Source organism: Protopterus annectens, chromosome 7.part0 (genome assembly GCF_019279795.1).
Source record: "Protopterus annectens isolate FY-2018-M chromosome 7.part0, PAN1.0, whole genome shotgun sequence".
Lineage (NCBI taxonomy): Eukaryota > Metazoa > Chordata > Ceratodontiformes > Protopteridae > Protopterus > Protopterus annectens.
Window position 1 is genome coordinate 1,212,989,779 of NC_056739.1, and position 26,509 is coordinate 1,213,016,287.

At 38.5% G+C, this 26,509-nt stretch overlaps 1 protein-coding gene across 1 annotated transcript in view; it reads left to right on the forward strand.

Annotated features, from left to right (window-relative positions):
* LOC122806979 overlaps window positions 1–25,418 on the forward strand; it is a 388,827-nt gene extending 363,409 nt beyond the window's left edge. Inside the window, exons 11-12 of the mRNA XM_044077841.1 lie at window positions 869–981; window positions 25,154–25,418. Coding sequence (XP_043933776.1) covers window positions 869–981; window positions 25,154–25,220 — 180 coding nt within the window. The 3' untranslated portion in view covers window positions 25,221–25,418. The remainder of the gene's footprint in view (window positions 1–868; window positions 982–25,153) is intronic.
* Window positions 25,419–26,509: the final 1,091 nt, after the last annotated feature.

Sequence of the window (26,509 nt, forward strand, 5' to 3'; positions counted from 1 at the left end):
TTTTTTGGGATTGTCTACCTTTCTCTCTGAGCATTTGTATTATGTATTGTATGTAGTTACACTGAATGTGCATTAATTATACTTTTTTTCCTTGTGTATATTGTCTGCTTGGGTTTTGTGGGTCAGGGTAAAAATGCCCATTGAATGCTCATTGGGCGACTTCACTTCTCTAGTTAATAAACAAGTAGTTGTTTTGTGTATTACTCACCATGTTGCTACTGTTAGTAATTGCCAGCATGTATGCATTTTTTCTGTACCAGTCTCCAATGTAAACTGGTTCAGTGCAGCTGCACTTTACTGAGCACAAAACTTGTATGTCTGTAAATTGTAGAATTGCTTGTTTTTTCATTCATACACAGCATGTGATCTTTTATTTGTTTCTGTTATTGCACCTTTTCTTCCTTTAATAGCTTCGTACACAAGGTCTTCATCAGCATTTTCATGGGTCATTTTTATGTTGTAATCATTTTCCAGTAAGTGAAATGTTCACAGTGTCTGCAAATGCAGAATGGTCATTTATATTTTCATCTGTTTTTAATTTATTCATTGACTGGTAAGCACACTGGACAAATTGTCCCTTTTAAGGGGGACCTGGGTGTATTGTTTTGTTAAGGGACTTGCTCATAGAGGCAAATTAAGGTAGAATTGATCAAACCTTATACCTTGTAAACAGGGTTTACCTGGGCTAATTAAAAATCTGTTGCTAATTTAAAAAGAGAAAGTGTGCGTGTTCCAAAGTTGGTTTGCATTTTGTTGCAGACTTTGAGTATGGAGCCTTTCATGCTGGTGTTTTCCGTGTGAATTCTTAGTTAATCATTGTAATGAAGTACAGCTGCTGATTATAATTCTTGACTTGTTCTACTTATAGCATTATAGTAATGGAAAACCATGTTCTGGCTGTGGAAACTTTTTGACAAAAGGTCTGGGATCTTCTCACTGGGAAGGTGGAAAAGGATGTCGAAACAAGATAACAATGAGCAGGTTAGTAAAACTCCTTGTGCAGTGGTTGCAGAGTAGATTTATTTTGCACTTTCTATAAGGAATGTGGATGTTGCTCAAGTTTATTGCTTATCTTGTAAATTTAGACAGATAACTGTCTCTTTATTTATTAACTTTTAAGTGAACAGGTCTGCAGGCATTTTTTACTAATGGTCTTGATCAGAGGCAGATACTGTAAAGGAATAAAAATAACATAGAGTGAAATAAAATTCTTAAATGTGCAGGAAATGTATACTGTATGTATGTGTGTGTGTGTATATATAAATATATATATATATATATATATATATATATATATATATATATATATATATATAAAAGATACATGCACAAACACACCATATCCATACTTTAGACTTCACAATGTGACTTTTTTTAAACAATATATAGCCAATGATAGTCAATAACCTGCTGATAAAACAGATACATTTAACTCATTCAAGTTTAGAATGGTGTTTTTGCTTGTTTGCTGCTCCATGCCTGCATCACAATTTGTGTGCTTCCTTGTCCCTTTTAGTGTTTGAAAGTCGAGCCATATGCAGTGATTTTGTTGCAGTGTAACTTCATTCCTCTACTGCAGTTGCAGTGTCCAGTGCCACAATTAAGTTGTTTATGTGAGAAAGTTATTTTAACTGTGAAAGTAAGAAAAAAAAGATGCTTCACTTCTTCCGTTTATTTTTTTTTTCAATTAAAATTTAGTTTAATCTGTAATACACAAAGTTGCTGACCCTGGCAGCTAGCAGTCAGGAATGTGACACCTTATTAACTGACTGCTAGCAAGTATTAATGATATAAAAAGTAAGGAACATGTATTTAACCATTTTAGATAACACATTATGACAAATAATATTGAGTAGCCTGCTGACACAACAGATAATGAACAGATTCTACTGTACTGGTATTCCAGTTGTTTTACCCCATTACTCTACTTGTGTTATATTTTTATGTAGACATAGAAATGTACAGACTATAAGTGTAGCCATCGCTTATGTCATGGTAGTAGCAGAGCACCTTCCTGCGTGATATGTTTTACTCTGTGCATGTTTTTATACACCTTAAACACAAGAGAAGACCAGAGAATAAAATGTGGCAGAATTATCTGTTGAAATTAATTATATTTATTCCTGTCTTCATTTAATAACTGGATGAATGGGTTGGTGTAAAGGACCCTTTTAACTATATCACAAGACAGCGGCAACAAGTAATTTGATGAATGATTTGACACATGCATAGAGTTGCACAATACCATAAGTTAAGCAAGTGTACATACACCTTTAGTGACTTGCAATACATGAAGTAAATGGAGTGCTTCAGGGTAATGACTAAAACATATGCATAGGGTAGAAAACTGAAGTAAAACAATGCATTAGGATCTGGCTGAAATGTGAGGGTGTTATGCAGGTATTTTGTATTCACACAGACTGTGGTATAATATAATGCAAAAGAGACTGCCAGTCTATAACAGTGGATTATTAAACAGAAATAAATCTACATCATGACTGGATTTCTGTTATTCTGATTTGATCAAGAATATTGCTCTCTCCAACTTCTCCATGAGTTTGTCTGTCCTAGGCACTGGATATCTATCAAATTTTGAATTTTTTTTTAGCTTCCTACAGTTTTGTTCCATCATGTTTTGAGACTGACACATTAGGGCTGTTCCACTCACTTTGACTCTTCTTTTACTTCCTCTCATATAGCCTTTTTCTATGATTTTGGTGTTCTGTAATGTTTTGAGATGCTCTTTTTTCCTGGGATGGTCTCATTATTGTGTGTTTGCCAGGTGGTTCTGAAAAGACTTCCTTGTTCAGAAGCTCCCATATCTCAGTTCTGTGATTGATAGTGTCTCATCTACCTGGTTTCAGATGTTGATGTGGCATATCTGTTCTGGCCATCTCTTAGAGTCCAACACTGTAGCTTCATCTTCATTTAATTTTTCCACTATTTCAAGTGGACCCTACCATTTATTCAAAAACTTTTTATGCAGAGGGGACCAAAGCTAATATTTTAGCCTCATCTTTGAACTCCCTGGTTCTTGCATTTCTATTGTATGCCCCTTGTTGTGCAGCCTGGTCTCTTTCCATGTTACAATGGACATCACCACTTTCAGTCAAGCTTGAAAATTGATTTAGTGCTCTTTAATACTTTTAAGAGGGATTTTCTATTTTTCCTAAGTGTTTGTGGCAATATCTAACAGACCATGATGCTGTCTAATGTATAATGATTCAGAAGGACTGAACAATTTCAAGCTTATGGTACTTCTCTAATGTAAAGCTAGTCCCAATTTTTGCTGTCTTCCTCAATGACGTTTCTCAGTATGGATTTTAATGATACATTCCGTTTGGGGATAGTACACTGAAGATTTAATTGTTTGACTTTAAAGAATTGGTACATTTGGTACATTATTCTGGACATAAATGGAGTCCCCTGATAAAGGCATGGGGGGATAGCTTTAGGGAGGGTACTTAGTTGCATGGTCCAGAATAACCATGATGTATTCAAACACAATGCTAGATTTTACCAGAGGCCCCCAATAGTATTCTACCAGGATGTGATAGGCATTTGAATTAAAGGATTTTTTTTAAAGACTGGGTGAGGTCTGTCTTGCATTGGGGCATCCAACATAGAAGTTTTGAGCTTTTTGCATTATTCCTGGCCAGTTAAATTTTCCTTGGCTCTGTGGTTTAATCTTGTTAATTCCTAGGTATTCTCCCAGTACATAGCTATGTGCTAACCTCATCACTAGGTTTCTGAAAGGCTTGGGCACCAACAGTTAACATCTACTTCCTCTCTGTCTTTGTGCTGTACACTAAATCATTTAATATCTCAAAACTTGAGTAGGGTATGGGAACATTTTTTTCAGGTTCTTTCATGGTAACTGTGGTTATATTTTCCCTTGTTCAGCTTGGAATAACTTGTACCTTATAGGTCTGTTACTGAAGTCTAGTAATGGCTACCTGTACATATCTGTTGATTATTGACTATGATGCAAAGTTTCCTGAATCAGTACACTGCAAATACACAGTGCTAAGTAACCAAAGAGAAAGTGTTGCTTTTCCTCCAGGGTAGGGATATCAAAATAAATGCTGACAGACTAAGGAACCCCATTTTTCTTTCAATCAAATGCAAATGTTTGCTGGTATTTTAAGTAAAATAGTTAAAATCTTCAAATTTCAACCCTGAAACTGTTGGCCTAGTGCAGAGTTTTAATAGACCTCTGCAGTCTGTACTACAGAAGGCCATTGAACCAGATGGTAAGAACTGGGATTAATTGTCTCCTTATCTGCCTTTTGTTGTAAGAGAGGTACCTCAAGCTTCAGCAGGGTTTATCCAATTTGAATTACTTAATAGGAGACAACCCCGAGGGTTGCTGGACATAGCCAATGCGACTTGGGAGGAAAGGACCCCCCCCATTTAAAAGTGCATGGCACACTGCATTCTTAAGATGGGTTAAAAGGTTTTATGACTGTAGTGAGAGAACCTATACAAAGGGCATATGAAGGGCAACAGATGGTGTATAACAAGAATGCCAGAGTCTGGGAGTTTAGAGCAGGTACACTGTGCATTAGTCATAATCCTTTCTGTAGAGAAAACATTGGTATTAAAATGGCAAGAACCTGGGGCTAGAGGGCCTTTCACCCTTTATGGATGTTTAGTGATTCCATTATCACATAAAATTGATTTATAAGGTTTGGAATACCATTTGTCATTTCTTTTGCACTAAAGAGGGAATACCATTTGATTGTGAAGCAGTTAACTTCCAAGGGGATTGCCAGCTTTGTTATTTGGACATCCAACAGTTGGTTATCTGTTGCACAATACTGCAATCAGAGCTCACTCCACTTGAAGAATGGCTGCCTCCAATGCTTGCATCAAGAATGTCTCAGTTGTAGACATTTGTGCAGCAGATATTTGGTCTGTGTTGTACATCATCATCGAGCTTTATTGTTGTGACCATGACTGTGACAGTCGAGTTACATTTAGGAACTCTGTACTAAAGTTGTCATCTGGGTCCTTTCACCTAATTGTTGCTGCATAGGATTCATTTTAACCAAGGACCTATCAAAGAAGATCATTGATGCTGATGTCAGATGTAAGAAATATAGTTTATGTATATGTAAATCCGCTGATTAAGGAGGGGACCATTCTTATTGTGTCAGGAATGTCTTCCTCCTTGCTTTCGCAGATTGTCATCTTTTCCTGCAGCCTGCGCTGTTGTTCAGTGTAAGTGTGGCAATTGTGTATTTGTGTATTACTTTAATGCAGCTGTGAAATCTTTTTTATTTCTTTATTTGTAATAAAGTATTTGTTAGTGTCATGAGGTGAACTGATTTTTTTTTATTTTTTTTGGGGGAGTCACTTGTCTTATGTAGCATTGTACCTCACATCACCAGACAAGGATCAGTGTTTTTCTGGTAGTTGGTTCAGAGAGTTGAGGCTGTGAGCTGTAGTTCATGTGGCACAGGGTTTGATGCCACCAGCCCACAGTTGCCTACTGTGTGACATTAAGCAAGCCACTTAACCAAACCGTGCATGAGGACAACTAGGAATTATGGGCTATTGTAGTCAATCATCATTTGTTCATATTGTGGCATGATCCATGATGCAGGTAGAATGCTGTTCAATGCTAGGCACATACCAGCCTGAGACACACGTAGACAAGCTTACCCTCTTGCCATTTGAGCATGCTAGTTTACTGTAGTTGAACTTCTTTTGCATAATGCTTTTATTCATGGATATCACGTTTGGCTTTTGGATCTTGGAACTACAGGGTACCATATGTTTTTTTTTTTTTTTTAAACAAAAATAAGATTCCCTTAAGATGAATTTACATTTCTTTTTAAAGGCAATTCAGAACTGTCCTTGAACCAGTCCTTCAGTCCCCGTGGTTTGCGTTTCTGTTGCAGAGGCTGGGGACCTTTTGAAGTAGTGGAGAAAAATAAATGGAATGAACTGCAACACAGCACATTATAAAAAGAGAAGACCAGGGCAAATGTATCACAAATGTCTTAAAACTTCAAAGGGAATCTGAAGCTTCGGTCTTTTGTCTGGGAGCCGATGTAAATATCAATAGTTAGATACCAGTGAATGCTATCTTTGCTGTTTAAGTAAATGAGGCATTTGTCTAAGGCCTAGGAACAAGAAGTAGAAGATGCATTAATCAGAAATAAAGTTGTTTTTCAGAGCTGCCTGGTAGAACTGGGGAGAATGCAAGCCTTATAACCAAGTTCAAAAGAAAGGCATTATATGAAGAAGCAAGAAAGATGCTTTAATTACCTGCTGGATTGCCAACTGGCTCACAGATAGGATGATAGGAGTCAAGGTAGGGGAAGTTACCTCAACAAAGAAATCCATCACCAGTGGAGTCCCCCAAGTGTTCTGTGCTGGGATATTGCCTATTTGGAATATGCTTTTCTGAAGTAAAAGCCAATACCAAAGGGCTAGCTGACTTAAGTTTTGCAGATGACTGCAAGCTAGGAGCAGTCACTGAATCCCCAAATAACTTGGCTATCCTGCAGGAAGGTTTATCCCAAATAAATTACTGGTGCCAAAATCATGGAATGAAACTAAATGCCAAAAAAGGCATTATTCTTTACTTTGGAAAGTCATCTACCCCAGGGAACTAATACATTATGAACCCAGTTGTTTGTGATTTGACAACATATGTGGACAGTGACCTAACTTTTGACTAACATATGTCCTTTGTTAAAAGAAAGCCCTCCTATATTACACAGCTTATAAACAAAGGGATTGTGTCTAGATCAAGGGATGTTATTGTCTCCCTTTTCTCATTTCTCAGTAGGCTCATCATTGAATATAATGCATCCTTTGGAATTTATCTCTCCAGACACATGCAACAACTGGAATGCCCACAGAGGTACCATACAAGGCCTAAACAACATGTCCTACACGGATTGATTCAAAGGCATGTCACTCTTCTCAGTAACCTACAGATTGCTAAGTGGTGGTCTGTGTCTGGCATATAAGGCATCCTCCAACCCAGTACTGATAGAGTTACCACATATCAGCAAGTCACATGGCATTAGAAATACTTGGTCTAGGGATCTAAACCTGTTCTGCAACATCAACAGAATGGTTTGGAGCAACAGGTATATCTTGCAGAGACTACTACTGATGTGGAACAGACTCCCTGTCCACATAAAACTAAGTTCATCCCTGTCCATTTTCAGTGACAACTTAGATCTGTGAATGGGAAACAGAACATTACCCCAGAACTGCCCCTGTGTTACTAATGCACAAGAAGCAGCTCCTAAATGCTTTTTCCCATACATGGTTCCCCTCATATTATCTATGGTATGATCCCAGTTGTTGTCATTAGGGATAATGTACAATTATTGACTGTCCATACTTAGTTCCCCTCATATTATCCATGGTATGATCCCAGTTGTTCTCATTAGGGGTAATATGCAATTATTGCCTGTAGGATGGGTAAGGCCAGTTTCTAACCAAATGGGGCAGGTTAATTTGAACACAAAAAAGGAAATTGGCAAGATTTAAAATGGTCCACAAGGGCAGCTAGCCTAGTTACTTGCATATGAACTTATTGAAGAGTTCCCTAGTGAATGGAACAGTCTGCTTGTCTTGTGCGTTAAACCACATGGCTTCATTACATTTTGTAATGACTTCCAGATAACAAAATGAGATATCCAGGTTTCATGTGTATTCAATGTCCTGAGTGGATGAGCTCATAGATAGGCTAGGAAATCCAAATTGCAGGTCCCTTTTGCCCCTAAAAGTAAAGGAAATACAGAATTCCCAACCCCTGAAGGTGTATTTTATTACACTTTTACCCTTTGGACTTCATGTTACACCTGCTGTCTTTCAAACCCTCATGGATGGGGTTCTGAAATATCACACCAGCTACTTAGCCATGTACCTTGATGACATAGTGATTTATTCAGAAGACTGGGAGTCATTTTTTACCACATTATAAGCTGTGCTATAAGCTTTAAGCCAGGTAGGAGTTTAATTCTGACAGAAGTAAGCTCTATGTAATTAGTAGGACATATAAAGCATTCAACGGTAACTATAGAAATTGAACAGAGGAGGTTAGAAAAAATTGAAGAGAGAGACTGCATAACCAATTCACAAGGAGACAATGGGAGGCCATATATATACCCCAAGCAGACTCCAAAGATTATTTTCCTCAGGTTGATGGCAAATGTTGAAGGTGTGATAGGGAAGAAAGAGGTAACTGGGAAATGTATGTTTTGGGAGTATAATGGGTTGCAGACTAAAAATTCTCTGCAGAGTACTCTGCTAGAAATGTTGGGTGAGTAAATGGGTACAACTAAGAAAGTGATTTTTTTTGAGTTGGAACACAGGATCTGAATTGACTAAACATGTTAAGTTTAATTTTAGTGGCTGCCAAAAATTGCTAGAAAATGAAAATCAAGTAAGCTCTGCATGATAGAAGCCAAGTATTTAAGATATTTGATTAGAAGAAGGGGTAATTGAATCCCAAACAGATAAAAAAACGAGATTGTCTAGAACTGGCTGTTGCGTACTACCAAGCACCATGTAAAAGCATCTAGAGGAGATAAGCAGGGTATTAAAATAGGTTTGTTTCAAGCTTCTCTTCCATAGCCTGTCCTCAAACAGACCTTATGAGAGGGAAGAACACAACATCCAAGTCAACTTGACAGTAAGAGAAAACGAATCCTTTAAACTGCTAAAAAAAGATAATGTGCTCAGAGCCCATATTACTCGTTCCTGACTTTGGCAAACCATTTGTATGGAAGCTTATGATGTGAGAGTAGGTTGTATTCCCATAAGTAGGTGGTGAAGCTCATCTGCTGTTTTAACAGAAAGTTGAGTACAGTAGCAATGAAGCACTCTGCCATTGGGCATGAGTGATCGTTCATTAAATGAATGCTCACTTCAATCCAGTATTTTTGGTAAAATACCCTTTTGGGTAAAGTTTTCCACTAGTGACTGATCCATACCGCTCAACTGTATAGATATGCACAAAATGCCCAGATTTTTGCCTCATATTTTTGGCCCATTCCTCATAAAATTTGTGGGTTTTTTTCTGACAAGTCAGTGAGGATTAAAGTCACTAAATAATGACAAATGTTTGAGTTTCAGGCTTCACAACTTCAGGAAAATTCACGTTAATGGACAGCCTGTTATTCTAGCAACATCTTAAGTCTGTAAGAGCGGCATTACAAATCTGTCCCTATTATTGTCCTTTGTCCTCCCTGTTATTTTTGCATCTGTCCAAAGTTGTTGCACTTGGGGGTTGAGAGATATGCTGTGATCATGCACTACTTCACTGGCTAAACAATCAAAGGAATTCTAGTAATAATTTGAGGAGGTGTTCAGTATTGTTGCAGTCTTTTCAGCTCCCAGATACAGGCCTGATGCAAAGAATGCCATTGCTGATGGATTATCTAGATTCATAAAGTCTATCCTAATAAATAATGCAACTAGGAGTTGTGTTTGGAGGGGGGGGATCAGTGAGGTTTAGTAGAAATTATGTCATTAATAATTTGTTGGATTTTCTATTGATATTGTGACTGAATATTTGAAGGGGATTTGACTTGAATTTGTATGTACTAGGAGAGTATATGTACAATTAAGACAGAACTGAGCAGACACTAATTGATTGAAAATGTCTGCTAAAGAAAAGTTTAAAAGAGAAGGGTGTGGTCACATTAGTCAGAGAAATTAGCCGCTCACTGCATAGGTGGTAATCTTGCAGAAGAGAGAGAATTGCTTTGAAGAGCTGCTTGCCGTGTCCATAAAGTGGGTGGATTTCCTTTAAGAGATGTTTATAGTTTGACCTAGAAGGAACATTGCTTGAAAGAGACATCTGCTTGTTGGCATAGAAGATGGCACTTTTCTGGGAGTGGAGACTCCTGCTGTTTACCATTTGAGGGGCTTGCAGGTGGTTGACCCCTGTATGGACAGCATAAGACATATGTTTCTGCTTACGTTTAATTTTGACTTTATCTCAAGTTTTGTGCACTTTATTTGAAGTAATATCTGCGTTCAGTGTGTTTTATCTATACATGTGTTCACGTGTGTGTGTATATATTTTTAGGGATGGGGATTGCCATTGGCATAATGGTTAAGATGTTTACCTCAAAAGGCCAACTAGCCTAGTACTTAACTTTAAACTTGTATAAACATGTAAACGTGTAAAAAAAAAAAAAAAAAAAAAATTTTCATCTGCTTTTACTGTACTTGTGTTTCTACCTACTTTATTTTACTTTTGCATCATCTTAAAAGTACTCAGTTGTATTTATTACTGCTTGGTGTAACTCATTCTAAGCCTTTTGGTTTAAGCACTTGGGCTTCGGACCAGTTGTTTTGCACTGAGAGGGTTTGTGGTCTGCACTGTAGTGGCAGAACAGGTAGCTTACATCCTTCTAGGTTGGGAACTGCTGATTGAGGGCTCAGTGTCTGTTATTCTAAAAGTATATTAATTCTGGTTTAAGCGCTTGGGCTTTCAGGCCAGTTATTTTACATTGAGGGTTCGTGGTCTGTACTCTTGTGGGAGGAGAGGCTGGACTCTGCCCTTCTGAGCTGGGAATTTCTGGTTAAAGGCTTATAGTGCATGCATATCTGAACTGTTTCTTACTGAAGTTGGTGCGCCTTGTTTGCTGTGGCATAGACTGGATTCAGGCCTGTTGGATCTAGCTTTGTTTGTGTAACTTGAGCACTAATCCAGGAATTCTCTAAAGTATTCAATTGTATTTATTACTGCTCGGTAGTAACTTGATTAAAGTGTAGCTATCATTCTAAGTCTTTTGGATTAAGCACTTGGGCTTCAGACCAGTTGTTTTACATTAGGAAGGTTTGTGGCATGCACTGTGGTGGCAGGACAGGTAGCTTTCATCCTTCTAAGTTGGGAACTGCTGATTGAGAGTCCAGTGTCTGTTAGTGTATTAGTTCTGGTTTAAGCACTTGGGCTTCAGGCCAGTTATTTTACATTAAGAAGGTTCGTGGTCTGCACTCTTGTGGGAGAAGAGGCTGGACTCTGCCCTTCTGAGCTGGGAATTTCTGGTTAAAGGTTTATAGTGCCTGAATATTTGAACTGTATCTTACTGAAATTGGTACACCTTGTTTGCTGTAGCATAGACTAGATCCAGGCCTGCTGAATCTAGCTTTGTTTATATGCTTGTTGTTTGTTTGCTTGTTATTTCCCTGGAACGCTAAGTCCACCTAATACGTGGCTTCCCAGCGCTTCTGTGGATCACTAGTGATATCTGCATTGCTTACTGTACTTATTTCCTTGTTTCACTTGAAAGAAAGTTACTGTTTGTTGTTTTTACATTTAAGTTACCTGTAACACATTGCACTTAAGTTACCTGGCACTTGCTCACTAAAGCAATTATATAAGTCAGCACTAAAAATTAAAAGCCCTACACCCTCACTCCTCACTGGCCCTTGTTTTCAATTATTAAGGAATTCCCAATATTATTCTAGCATGTCCAAAGGTCAGTTATCAATCTCCTCTCCGGTCCAGCTGGTGAATCTAGGAATCTTGAGGCAATGTTACAACTGCCTCATGTACACAGACAACCTTCTCCTCCTCCCAACAAATTCCAACACATGTGAGAGATGCAACCATATAGCCAAACTGGAGGCTAAGCTGTCTCAACTCAGTACTGGCATAACCGGTCAGGAGGAGAAGGAAACCATACTCACTACAATTCCAGTCTCACATAGACCTACCATGACAGCAAACCAAACACATAATCACACAAAAACATACTCGGAGGCTCTAAATAAAGATCTGCCTAAGCAGCAGAGACCTCCAAAGCAGACACCCAAGCAACCGCTACACCAAAATAAAACACGTGCAACACATATCTCACAAAGCCAGTGTGCCAAACAGTCACAGCCCTTAAGACTAAACAACACACCTGATACACTTGTAATAGGTGACTCTATCGTCAGACACACTGACGTCCCGCTCACCAGGCTGAACAAGGAGAGGGTCATGGTGAGCAGCCTGTCGGGCGCTAGGATCCGCCACATAACACAAGCACTCGGGTCACTCCAAGGCAAGTACAAATATGACTCAGTCATTGTCCATGCTGGTGTGAATGACCTGAGACGTACCTCCCTGGACTACATGAAAAGAGACATAAAGGAGCTGTCTGAGCATGTAGCCCAGGCTGGTATGACCCTGACCTTGAGTAGCATCTTACCCTCACCAAGAATGATGCCACAATATGAAGACAAGATGATCAATTTCAACAATTGGCTTAAGTACTGGTGTCATTCAAAGGAGATCCAATGCCTGTCAGCTTGGGATGATATGCTCGACAAGCCATGATGCTTCGCTAGGGACGGCTTGCACCTGTCACCCCAGGGCTATCGGATATTGGCAAAGGCTCTTGCTACCCCCATAGTGCCTTTTTTAGGCAAGGCTCAAAAGACAAACCCACCTGCATAGGTATCACAAGGGATAAGAAACTAAGAGTAAAGCTACTCAACGCCAGAAGTCTAAACCTCAAGATGCACGCACTCAAAACTCTCCTTAGCATGGAGAACATCGATATCTGTGCAGTAACAGAAACTTGGTTCAGGGCTCCCGAGAGCACCCCAGCACTACCAGGTTATACCTCATACCATGCTTTTCGGCCCCAAAACTTGGACCGAATCACAAAAGGAGGGGGAGTATCGATATTCATCAAAGATACCCACACCTCCAGGTTGGTGGCAAAGCACGAAGCATCAGAGACTATCCATGCGCAACTAACAGTGGGTAAAACTGCCTTCCAGTTTATAGCCTGCTACAGACCACCCTCCCAAACCCAGGAACCCCACTCGGCCTTCCTGAGAACACTGTAAAATATGAAGGTCTCTCCAAACACCATTATATTGGGTGACTTCAACTACCCAAACATAGACTGGGAGCATGACTCTAGCTCCAACACCCTAGCCCAAAGGTTCCTAGAATTTATAAACTCAGATGCTATGGAACAACTTGTTACCACTCCCACAAGAGGGGAAAACATACTGGACCTGATCATCACCAACATGGGCTCTCTATGCTCCAGACCAGAAGTGTATCCCTCACTGGTAAGATCAGACCATAAACTAATCTCACTGGATATTCACATCCCGACCCCACCCCCTGCCCAGAAAACCACAGTGAAAAACTTCTCTAAAGCAAATTTCACACTCCTCAAAACTGAGGTGGAATCCTTCAAAGCCCCCGGGCCTGTGGAATATACAGCCCAGACTGCAGAATCCTTTATAAACGCATTCTATGAACACCTTCAGGAATGCATGGATCATGCGATCCCAAATAAAACCAAGACCCAATCCTCCAAAGGCAGACGTCCTGTCTGGTGGACCCCAGCCATAAACAAACTATACAATAGAAGGAGGAAGCTACTAAATGATAGAGCAAAATCCCAAAAAGGGAAGGCATCACTGATCAGTATTAGCAAAAAACTACTGGCACTCATAAAATTGTCTAAGGCCAGCTTCGAGAGAAAAATTGCTCAGGACACTAAGGATAATCACAAGGCTTTCTTTAGTTATGTTAGGAACCTGGGTGGTAATTCCCAGATATGCTCAGAATTGGTCCAAAATGGCAAAAAATACACTGAACCCACAGACATTGCCAACATCCTAGCTGACAGGTTCAGCGCAAACATCCCCCCCCCTTCCCCACCAAAAGGACAAATATCTATCCCAGCAGAGTGCTGCCCCCCTGACATCTCAGATGCTCAGGTAAGAGCCGCCCTCTCCAAAGCAAAAAAAAAACAGCATCAATGGGACCAGACGGTGTCCTGGGCTGCGTCCTACATGAACTCCAAGAAGAGCTAAACCCAAACATAAAACTACTGTTCAATCTCAGCCTTACTACAGGATATGTGCCCAAAGAGTGGCATACAGCAACAGTGGTCCCTCTCCATAAAGGTGGTGCCTCATTGGATCCTGGAAACTATTGCCCCATAAGCCTGACTAGCTTGGTCTGCAAAGCTATGGAAAGGATCATCATGGACCTCATAAATAAAGATATTGGGGACCTACAGACACTGGATCCTACCCAGTTTGGCTTTGTTAAGGGCAGATCCTGCCTCTTAAACCTGGTTGATTTCTTTGAAACAGTCACCAAGGCCATTGATGAGGGGAAGGTGGTCCACACAGCCTACTTGGACCTCGCAAAAGCCTTCGATACAATACCCCACTCGGGCATTATAGATAAGCTCACCAGCTTAAATATAAACCCCTATGTCACTAGATGGATTGCAAACTGGCTCAAGGACAGAACCCACATGGTTAGAATTGCTGGAGCCATGTCAGACTCCAAACCAGTTACAAGTGGTGTCCCACAAGGCTCAGTCCTGGGACCTCTCTTGTTCGGTATATATTTCTCGGAGGTACAGGCCAACATGGAAGGACTGTGGCTGACCAAGTTCGCAGATGACTGCAAACTGGGCGCCATAATCGACTCTCCAGCCGACACAAGCATCCTCCAAAAGGGCCTAATAGAAACAGACAACTGGTGCCAGAGCCATGGCCTCAAGCTAAATTCCAAAAAGTGTATAGTCATCCCCTTTGGCAAAAACAAAGTGCCCACAAATTACCACATAGGTGGTAATCCATTAAGTACAGAAGAAGTAATTAGGGACCTGGGGACCCAAGTTGATAGCATTCTCTCATTTGACAACCACGTGGCCAAAGTGGTTAGAAAAACATTTTATATAGCCCACATAATCATGAAGGGATTCACATCTAGATCAGGGGAGGTCATCGTGCCTCTTTACTCATCCCTCATCAGGCCCATAATTGAGTACAATGCCCCTTTTGGGATGTACCTTACCAGACACCTGCAGCAACTGGAAAGACCCCAAAAGTACCTCACCAAGAGGATCAAAGGGCTCAAACAGATGCCATATGCTGCCTGGTTAAAGAAACTCCAGCTCTACTCAGTGGCATACCACCTGTTCAGAGGCGATCTGTGCTTGACGTATAAAGCCATGTCCAACCCGGAATTAATGGACATGCTGCACCTCAGAAAATCCAAATCCCATCGAGCTACGCGCTCGAGAGACTTGAACCTCAGCACTGAAATAAATAGGACATGCTGGAGGGACAGATTCATAACCCAGAGGCTCCCTTCACTCTGGAATAAAATCTCAGTCCAGGTTAGGCAGAGTCCCTCATTGACTCTCTTCAAGAGGAATCTTGATGAGTGGATGGGAGATTGTAGGTTTACCCCGGGTATCACTTCTGTGTCACTGTTAGACAGAGGCACAGTATACTAACCTCGAAAAAGGGCATAGCAAAATAAATTTAAAATGGGTGGCGAAAGCCAAACGCATTCTGGCTAGGCATATAAATGCCCTAGGGCAGATAGCCTAGTATGAACCTATGAACCTATATGTAAGTCTGTGTGCGTGTTATATGTTTGTGTGTGTATGTATGTGTAATATATATATATATATATATATATATATATATCTACTTTGAAACATCTAAAACCCATAACATCGAATTTCATAACATCTAACACTACAAATCACAGGAAAATAACATCCCCTCCACATATAACTACATCAAAGTACCAAACGCACTTTTTACTATGTTTCTGCAGGGGGACAAGCCCCCTGCACCCAGGGCTCTGCCCCCACATCCATTAAATATGCCAACTCCAAGATCGCACTACAGTGGAAAAAAGTTAATTTCCTAACCCCACTGTATCAAGCCCTCCTGCAGAAACATAGTAAAAAGTGTGTTTGGTAGTTGGGTGTCATATGTTGTTATATGTGGAGGGGATGTTATTTTCATGTGATTTGTACTGTTAGATGTTATGAAATTTAATGTTAAGGGTTTTAGATGTTTTGGTCTCAATGTATGAAATTAGATGTTATGTGTTATAGATGTTTTGAAGGGGACCCATATGTGTGTGTGTGTGTGTGTGTGTGTGTGTGTGTGTGTGTGTGTCTATATATATATATATATATATATATATATATATATATATATATATGTATATATATATATATATATATATATATATATATATATATATATATACATGGTTTCTATTGTGTGATCACAGGTGCATTTTGTCGAATGTGTCTTGATCAAACCTAAAAGAATGAAATGGCAAAATAGCGAAATGGCTTTTCAGCAAATTCTTTCCCTGGGAAAGAATTCACTTGGCCGCTTTTGTTACTTTGCCATTTTTGGCACTGTAGTGCGATCACGGAGTTGGTATATTTAAGTGGGGGGGGGTGTGGGGTGCACAGCCCCTCACATTATGTAATGTTTTAAAGTTTTTTTTTGTTTGTTTTTATTTTGGAACAGTGATTTTTTTATTTTTTTTCCCCTTGGAAAAAAATCGCTGTTGTAAGCTTTCGTTTACACGGGGTCGATTAATTATCGTTCGCTTTTGTAAGCATGCAATATTAATAAAGACCCTATATATATATATATATATATATATATATATATCTGTATATATATAAAATGTGTGTAGTTACATACTAATTTCTACACTTTTTTTGAAACACCTAAATGTCAACATCGCTAACATTACCCCAATAAAATAAAGTCAAATTAAGGATGTGCCAGTATTTTTAAGTAACAACAGTACGTTTTTACGGGGTAGGAGTAACCCTGCTGTACCCCCCACAACCCCCCCCCCCCTACTAACTCTCTACATGATCTCTGAGATCGCACTATAGCAGGTAAAGGGCATATTCCCCAAACCTATGGATCATCAGTCTCTCACACCTGTTGAATATCTATTTTGTTTGCTGAAGTGTAACAACAAAATAGATGCTGACGTTCTGCAAATGTAAGTGCTTCCATATTTCTCTCTGTATACGTATATATCTCCGCACAATACAAGTGTGTGTGTATATGTATGTATGACAGACCTCATATAGCCTATAGGAACATGCAGTCACTTAACAGGCTACTATGCTATTATAGGGAGCCTGAGAGCAACAGACTATCTAGAAGGAATGGCACTTTTCCATGCCGTTCCTGTAATCAGTGTAGGTATATAGCTGATTCCAATTGTTTCACACATCCTGTTACTGGACGTGCTTATGTTTTTAAACATTATGCTGACTGTAGATCCATCAATGCTATATATGTTGCTGAGTGTCAACTCTGTAAGCAATTTTACTTTGGCAAGACAAACGGATCTTTACGTGAGCACATAAGGGAGCATGTTTATGCCATTGAGAAATGTAATACCACCAATGCCTTGGCGCGACATGTTGTAGAACATGGATCCTTACACACTTTTAGATTTAGGATTTTAGAATTGGTTATGAGGAGTGGTAGATTGGGTAACATCAGAAATCATACTGAGGAGAGGGAAGGCAAATGGATTTTGAAACTACAAGCCCATAAGTATGGGCTGAATGACAGGATTACCCTCAAACCATTTTTAGCCAGTAGACCATTGAGACACTAACTATATAGAAGATTTTGATATAGTTCATTGTTCTCATAAGTGTGTTTTATATGTTTGATATTATTGTCTGCATTACTGAATATTCATGCAAAAGATTTTGTTATAGTTTTTATAAGTGTGTGTTTTATAAGTGTGTTTTATATGCTTATACTAATTTATTTATTTTTATGTTTATTTAGTTTATAGTGATGGTGTTCTCATCAGTCATTGTTTTGTGATTTGTCGTTTTGAATTAGCAGTGATGTCATTACTTGTATTTAAGCACATGTGATTTGACTGCATTCTTGATGTCTGATGAAGCGTTAATCCTAACGTGAAAGCGCTAACCCACTGCAGTCTTTTTGTCTTTGTCTTTATTGCATTAAATCTTGGATTTTACGAACCCTTTTGAAGTTCTTCAGTTACGCAGCTCATGGTGCATTCCTCTGTTATCTTTTCATATTTGTGGTTTTTTGAACTGAGGGTGCTCTACCTGGCAGATATTGGTTGTTTTTTGTTTTGCTGTCGTTACTTTTCTGCTGGGACATGGCTGCTACATCGGTTAATCGAAGTGGCGTTTTTGGAGCTGATAAATCCTTTAATTTGGATGATTTAGTTGCTATGACTGTTAATCCATTACTCAAGTTAACAACCAGTGACTTGAGTAGTATTGAAGGTACCGCTAATAATTTTAGACAAAACATGAACGTCATACTTGTTACTAGGAAGTTGGAGAACAAGTTACAGAAGCTGTGCAATGTGCATTGGCAGAAGTTGCACATGGAAGCGTGTCTCAGCTTTAAACTAGTTCCCAGGGGGTTAAGGGTATTGAAAATGCCCACTTTTGGTACAGCGCAACCTGAGCTTCTAGCCAAGTGGCAGAAGTTGAACTTGGACACTAGCTTTTCATACATTAGAATTCTTATTGAGCAATATGAAATTGTTGCCAACGATTTGGTTGTTGAAATTAAAAGCTTAGAAAATGAGCTATTTGAGCTTTTGGGGCACCAAGAACTGTCAACGTTATCTACTGATTTAAAGCTTATGTTAACATCTATTGACACTAAGTCCTTACAGGACAAGAAAAGGAAGCTTGAGAGAGATTTCCTGGATTTCCAAAAGGGTCAGGTCTTTTCCTGGCCTCGTGATAAATTTCATTCTAACACTATCAATGCTAATAATGTGAACAATGCAAGTTCTGTGCCTTTAAAACCGGTTACTACTCATCGGGACCCTGAATAGGGATCCGCCCCCTTGACGACGTCGTTAGGAAGCGCGTGTGAAGTGATTCAGTCACCCATCTCAGCGCGCTCGAAATCTGATGCTAGGAACACTACACTAGTGGCTTCTAAACCTCGCCAAGTTGTTGTCAAAGCCATTGTACACGCTGAGAGCCATGAAAATACTGACATTCAGTCGACACCAGATGTTCCTTCAGAACATAAGGGGAACGATGTGCGCAGGAAGCAATTAACCATAGACCCCTTTGTTATTCCAACAGAAGATGAAGTGTTTGGTGTAGGTGAAGGATTTCCTTTTCCGTTGCCCTTCAAACCCTTCGAGAGAAGGACTTGGTCTCCACAGAGCAGGGCAGTAAAGAGGAAGAGTACCGAGGAGGTCTTCCAACTGACGAAGAAAGCATTGAAGCCAATTCCCAGGACTTAGTGACAAATATTTCTAGGTATGTTTTAAGTACACATGAGCTATCTGTATTAAATAAAGGGATGGGTTTTATACCCTCTAGTTGTAATGACCTTACGGATGTTATCGTTGACATTAAGTTTTTCACTAGGAATCTTGGCCTGAAATTGCTATATGGGCAGGATGCCCACAATACCAAGGGAAATGGTTTTGATTTGTTCAAGAAACCCTCCACTTTTATGCCTCAACAGCATCCTTTGCTAGAGGCGTTTGAGCAAGCCTGTGAGAGTGAGATATTTGAGTTATATAATAACAAACACGTTAAACCATGTTTTTTCAATACAACATTAGAAGAAAGGGATGCCATTGTCAGCTTGAGAAATAATGATGACATAGTGGTCAGACAAGCTGACAAGGGTGGAGCTGTGGTTATTATGGACAGATCTGCTTATTGTAAAAAGATGGAGTCCATGTTATTAGATAGTGAGACATATCTTCCTTTACACAACTATGACCTCAACAACTTGATTAAAGGCGTACATGGGTGCCTGTATGATTTGTTGATAACTAATGTCATTGACAATGATCTTTACATGTATTTTTTAGTTGACAGTCCTTTAGTTCCCTCATTTAAAGGTCTCCTCAAGATCCATAAAGAACCTCTGGATCCACCACTGAGACCGATTGTATCCAGTAGAGGATGGCTCACTGAGGCAATATCCATTTACCTGGATAAGATGTTCAAACCAGTTGTTACAGATGTTAAGCAGGTATTGAGAGATACGACTCATTTCTTAGAGAATCTTTCCATTTTTGGTAGTTCTCCTTTCTTTTGTAGTGATGATATTCTCGTCACACTTGATGTTAAATCTTTGTTTATCTCAATACCGAATGACATTGGTATGGATTTTATCAGGTTGTTTTTAATGAAAAATAAAATACCAGGTGATAGGATCAGTAGATGGATGTCTCTTCTTGAGTTAACACTTGAGAACAATGTCCTGTTTTATAATGGTAAATATTATTTACAAACCAAGGGGGTAGCAATGGGCACCCCATGTGCCAACGTGTATGCCAACTTGGTGTTGGCACAATGGGAAGACATCTTTGTCTTTAATAACAATACTGAATTTAAGATGCACCTAAAGTATTACAGCAGGTTTGTAGATGATTGTTTTTATTGTGTGGGGAGGTACTGTTGAACAATTGTTGGATTTTGTGACATATTTGAATGGCACCACAGGGTTCCTTTGTTTTGAATGCTCTCATTCTGTAAATGCAATTGATTTTTTAGATGTCAAAATCATCAAGGTATCTAATGGCTTTGATACAGAGTTATTCAGGAAGCCCTGTTGGAAGAATAACCTTTTGCATCGAAACAGCATGCATCCCAAGCATGTTCACAAGAACATAGTGAAAAATCAGATTATGAGGGTATCCAGGTTGACTACACAAAACACGGCATATGAGCATCATAAGACACAATTGGCCAAAAATTTTATTTCCAGAGGATATAATAGAGCTGACGTTTACAATGACATCTTAGAAGGAGACCGGCATAGACCAGGTCCGGGTGCCCCACTGATCAGACGATCAGATGTTCATTCACTACCTAGTAGGGATCATGATATCGATCCTATCAATAGGATAACGATCCCTTTTACCAACAGGAACAGCCACATTACAAGAGTTCTTAATAACAACTGGAAGCTCTTGATGATGGACGATAGGATTAGGAACTTGATAGATGACAGACCTCATATAGCCTATAGGAACATGCAGTCACTTAACAGGCTACTATGCTATGGTAGGGAGCCTGAGAGCAACAGACTATATATATATATATATATATATATATATATATATATATATATATATATATATATAATGGGTCTACTTTACATAATCGAACATCCAAATATTCCGACTCTCATATAGCTGAGATTATATGATCGAACATTTGAATGTTCGACAATGTGAAAAAAAAACAAACCCCCCCCCCCCCGCTATTTAAATATACCAACTCCGAGTTTGCACTACATTGTGGTAAAGAGATATCTTCCCGTCCCACACTCAGTGGAGATCCACATTCAGACTGTTCGAACTTTTAAAAGTTCGATCATATGGTCTCGGCCATATGAAAGTCGAGCTTTTAAAAGTTTGACCATCTGAAAGGGACCCATATCTGTCTGTATATATATATATATATATATATATATATATATATATATATATATGTATGTATATATATATATATATGTATGTATGTATGTATGTATGTGTGTGTGTATATAGCTGGATCCCCTTCAAAACATCTAAAGTTCATAACATCGAGGCTCAAAACATTGAGACCATAACATCTAAAACCCATAACATGTAAATTTTATAACATTGAATTTCATAACATTGAAACTTTGCTTCACAACTTCAAAACCTACAAATCACATGTAAATAACATCCCATCCACCTAAAACAACACCAAAATAGTAAGCGCACTTTGTGCTATGTTTCTGCAGAGGAGCAAGCCCCCCTGCACCCCCACACCCCCCTGTAAATTAAATATACCAACTCCGAGATCGCACTACAGTGAGGAAAAAGTTAATTTCTAACCCCACTGTAGTGCAATCTTGGAGTTGGTATATTTAATGTGCCGGGGGGGGGGGGGCTTGGCCCCCTGAAGAAATTTAGTACAAAGTGTGTTTACTACTTTGGTGGTGGTTTAGTTGGGGGGGGTGTTTACATGTGATTTGTAGGTTTTGAAGTTGTGATGAAAAGTTTCAATGTTACGAAATTCAATGTTATGAGTTTTAGACGTTTATAGGTTTTAGATGTTATGGTCTCAGTGTTCTGAGCTTAGATGTTGTGACCATTCAATGTTTTGAAGGGGGTCTATATACCTGTATTGGGTATACACATCTTGTGTGCACACACCCACACGCATTATGAAATTCTAAAGTAGGGTGTACACAGTGGTGTAAATCAAAATGAAAACCACCAAAGGCACAAAACGCAAAATAAAACAAAAGTAACCACACCATACACATAGCACCACATGTATTAGTTTTAAGAGATATTTATTTTTTATTATTGACAAGGTAGAATATAAGGAAAGGGGTGGTAATATCAGATTGGAAGTTGAGGCTAGGGAGACGAAGTGTTAGCTTAGATTGAATGCTAAACATGAGTCATGCATAAATGGTGGAATTTCTATTGCTGCATTGTTGAAGAAGAGGGCAGTGAAAGTATGAAGTAAGGTTCACAACTGTTACTTTTGTCTTGCTTCATAAGTTGAGTGGCTCGGTTTTACCACTGGTGTGGTTACTTTTACAGTGGTGTAAATGTTTTCATTGCTGCCTCATAGCACTTGGGTCTCCAGTCTGGCCGGTAAGAGTGCCTTCAGTGCATAGTTTGTCCATTGTGTGCCCAAATGGGTTTTTGGTTGTCATCTCTACTGCAAAGATTCGTAACTGCAATTTGCTCTCCACAGCACTATTTATCGATCTGTCCAAAGCATTTGATATGGTAAAATCATCAAATTCTGATAGATATCCTCAAATCCCTGTCCTTGCAATACACTCTCTATCAAATGGTTCCAATACTACCTAAATAAAAGACAACAGGCTGTACTTTGGCCTAACACTCTATCTACCCACCTACCAGTTAACCTCGGTGTACCTCAAGGGTCCATATTAGGACCTCTCCTTTTCTCCATATTCATCAAAGACCTTCATCAAGCAATTCCCCAAGCTACTTCCATACAATATGCTGATGACTCCACACTTATATGCTCTGCTAAAACCTCCTCTGACCTTCACTCCATTACCCAAAATGTCTTTAACACTGTGGAACAGTGGTTCACTCATTGTTGCCTACTCTTAAACCCCCAAAAAACTAAATTCCTCCTTTTCGATCCTAATCTGAAATCCTCCCCCTTAGATTTTTCTGTTTCTTCCACAAATGGCACCATAATATCACCCGACCTAACTACCAAGCTACTTGGTGCACCATAGACAACAATCTTTCCTTTGACATACATGTTAACAACACTATTAAATCTGTCAACAAAAACTGGGCTGTCTGTACAGAATAAAACCCTTCCTATCACCCACAGCTAGAACTACTGTTGCACATACTCATCTAATCTCTACACTCCTCTATGCCTCTTCTATTTTTCACCAACCCGTCTTAAGAGCAACCTCAGAAGTTGGAAAGCTCCTACAATAATATAGCCAGATTTACTAGTGGTAACCCATTTAAAACTCACCACTGTATTAACTTAAAGCAGCTTGAATGGCTGGAACTACAGAATCTGATCAAGTACCACCAACTAATCATTGCACATAAAGCTCTCTACCAACCTTCCAATACTCTTAGTCTCTCTACCATCATCACCCCCTATAATAATCTCAAGTCCTTACGTTCATCTCAGAAACTTCTAGTCAAAACATCCAAATCTAACAACAGGGCTGGGGATTCTGTCTTCTGCAATACTGTGGGAAAATTCTGGAATCTTTTCCCCTGTGACCTTTCCTCTATTTCCTCTTTATCACTGTACAAAAAAAGACCATTTTTTTCTCAAAACACACTGGTCATGCCACTGTACTAAACCTTTTTAGATTAATGGAACATGCTAGAGACGTTAATAATAAAGAAGAAAGTTCTGTGGCTATGCATTTTAAAAAAATTCATTAAGGTAGTAATGAGGAGTTAAACGGTAGTGTTGGAAAAAGTGAATGTTTCTCATTTTAATGTTAATAATCTTAAAAAACAGTTATTGTTTAAAGAGGCTATTTATATTTTAAAGTTTGGTACTTTATACCCGCATGGGTTAAATGAAGAAATGAATTGGAGAGTATTAATTTAATTATTTTATTGTTTTATTGTATTAGTTTGCTAAAAAAAACTTGGTGGATAAATTAATTAATTATTCAATTATTGTCTGTTAGTATATAAAATGTGTGTACTTCTATGGTTCTTTACTCCTTGAAGGCTACAGCCGAGACGTCAGAGGAAGAGAATTTGCTACAATTAAACTTGTGGATCACCACTGGGTTGTATTTCACTGTACTAAACCTGCCTAAACCTCTCCTCTACCCAAATTATGCTCTATCTCCCCTTTTTTCTTTTAATTAATTCTTCTGTCATTTCCTTTTTAACAATATATGGCCTCTATGGCTCCGTATCTCATTAATTTCCTTCTCTCTCCCACTTATTTGAAAAAAAAAAAATTTATTAAAAATATTTTATTAATTTTTCTTTGTAACTAATTATTACTACTACTGATCATTAAGCAGCCTCTTTCATTGTGTAATATACTGTATATGGCATCAGACTGTATACCTCCTGTTTTTTTTTCTTTGCCATGAAGTGATATACTTTACCTGTACATTCAACTAGATTGTATGCCTCCTTTTTGCATTATGGAATGTACCTCCTTGTCATTTTTGAAACTCCAGTTTTCATTGTATTTGATATCTCTTCTTCAAATGATTCCCTATTAACCAGATTTGTCTGTGTATATATTACTATAATTTCATTTTTTATATTTCTTTGTAATTTTTTCATGTTAACAGTTTGTCGTGGAGCTTATCTCCCCGGGCCTCTACTGAAAATGGACATATATCCAGTTAGACTAGCCCGGTCAACAAATGTAAAATAAATAAATAATAATAAATGAGTCTCCAAATTGCATGCAGATGTGCAAGCCGTACATGACTGGAATACGTGTGTGAATCTTACAGCAGGACTGGCATTCCTGCCTCGGAGAAGTTTGTTGTTGTTGTGTGCAATGAGTGCAAGGACGTGCTTTAGTTTTTCTGTTCCTGTGGAATGGATAGAACTGCTATTGGAGAATGAATGAATGTTGTGAAGCAATGTTGAATAACTTGTATGTATTTATTTGTTACTGTTATTCATTCATTCATCATTGTCAAATGAAATTTTTGGAGAATGCATAGGGGTGCCTAACAGTCACTAAAGGTGAACTGACCTTAGAAGAACATATTGAAGTTTGCATTTTTGCTGATAGAATAGTTTTTTTTCATATTGGTTGTTCTTAGCACATACTTACAGCATTGATTACAATTACTGTCTTGTATTTTTCAGGAAGGACAAACAGAAATACAGCAGCACTGCAAAGACTGTGTCCCGCAGATCCCAGACAATTCCTTAAGTCAACAAAACAACTGTAGTACAAAACCATAAACACTTTGTTAAAAGAAAGAGGTTATTTTGAGTATGAGGCTTTATCAGCTTTAAAAAAATAAATAAACTGAAACCTAAGAGTATTTATATTAAAGAATCAGTCACAGTTATGTACTTAACTTTCTTAAAACATGGTAATTAAAAAGCTGCAGTACATTATTTTAAAGTTTTGATTTAAGTGATTGATTTATGTGTTTAACTGTTTAGCTGCTTAATTGTGATTGATTTACCATGCAGTAATATAGTGCTTCAGTTTTAAGTTTTTAAAACCCTTACAAATTCAGATCAGTAAAACAGACGTCATTATTAAGAATTAATTTAACAAAAGGGAAACTTGAAACAAATGTTGGAAAGCGCTTTTTTTTTTTTTTACATTTATTATTTTCTATTGCATTTAAGCCATGCCGCTGAGTGAATTGTAACCTATCAAACCTTCAAAGACCATGAAGAATTCCCAGCAATTCTAATTAACATTAGCTAGGAGCAGCCCTTCTGTATTTCTAACTGGTCTTTGATAGATCTGTGGTGACGTTTTCATGGAAACCGGTAATTTAGGAACAGACTTTTTATTCACATAAAGAGGAGGTCAGCAAGTTCCTAATATAATCTTAAAATACTTGTTATAGCTTAACTTGACTTAGAAAATCAAATACTGTATTTACATCCTTCCTTCCTTTCTCCCTGTATCACCTCTGTCTGAGATTGCTTGGAAAAGGAAGTGATGTGTTATTTTCCTTCACAGGGTACATAAACCAAAATGAAACGGTCACCATATTACTTTAGTGTGGAATTAATGTCACTGGAAGAAAAGTCATGAAGTAGTTTTGGTAGAACTCACATTTTGGTTATTTGGTTATTCAACATCTGGATGAGTAATATGAAATGAGTTTCAGCCAGTTACATAGTGCCTTTTGTTTTCCTTAACTTGATCACTGTACATATCTTTTAGGAGTGCCTTATTGCTGTTTTATTGGTGATTAGTAATGACAGTTGTATGTGGAATTAGACAGTGGTCAGGAGGAGTACATTATCCAACCTGCTGTAATGTCTTGCTATTCTTTGTAGGGCAGTATAACATGGAATGGAATGTAAAAGAATCTTTTGTTGTTTATTTTTGAAGGAGGTTATTGCAGTGTAAGCAAGCAGAATTAAGAAAAGTTTTGAATTACCATTCCTCAGTTGTTTGTACAGTCCCTTTCTCCTTGCCTCAGTCTTCTATGGATCATGCATTCTTGCAGTGAAGTCTTTATGTGGAAG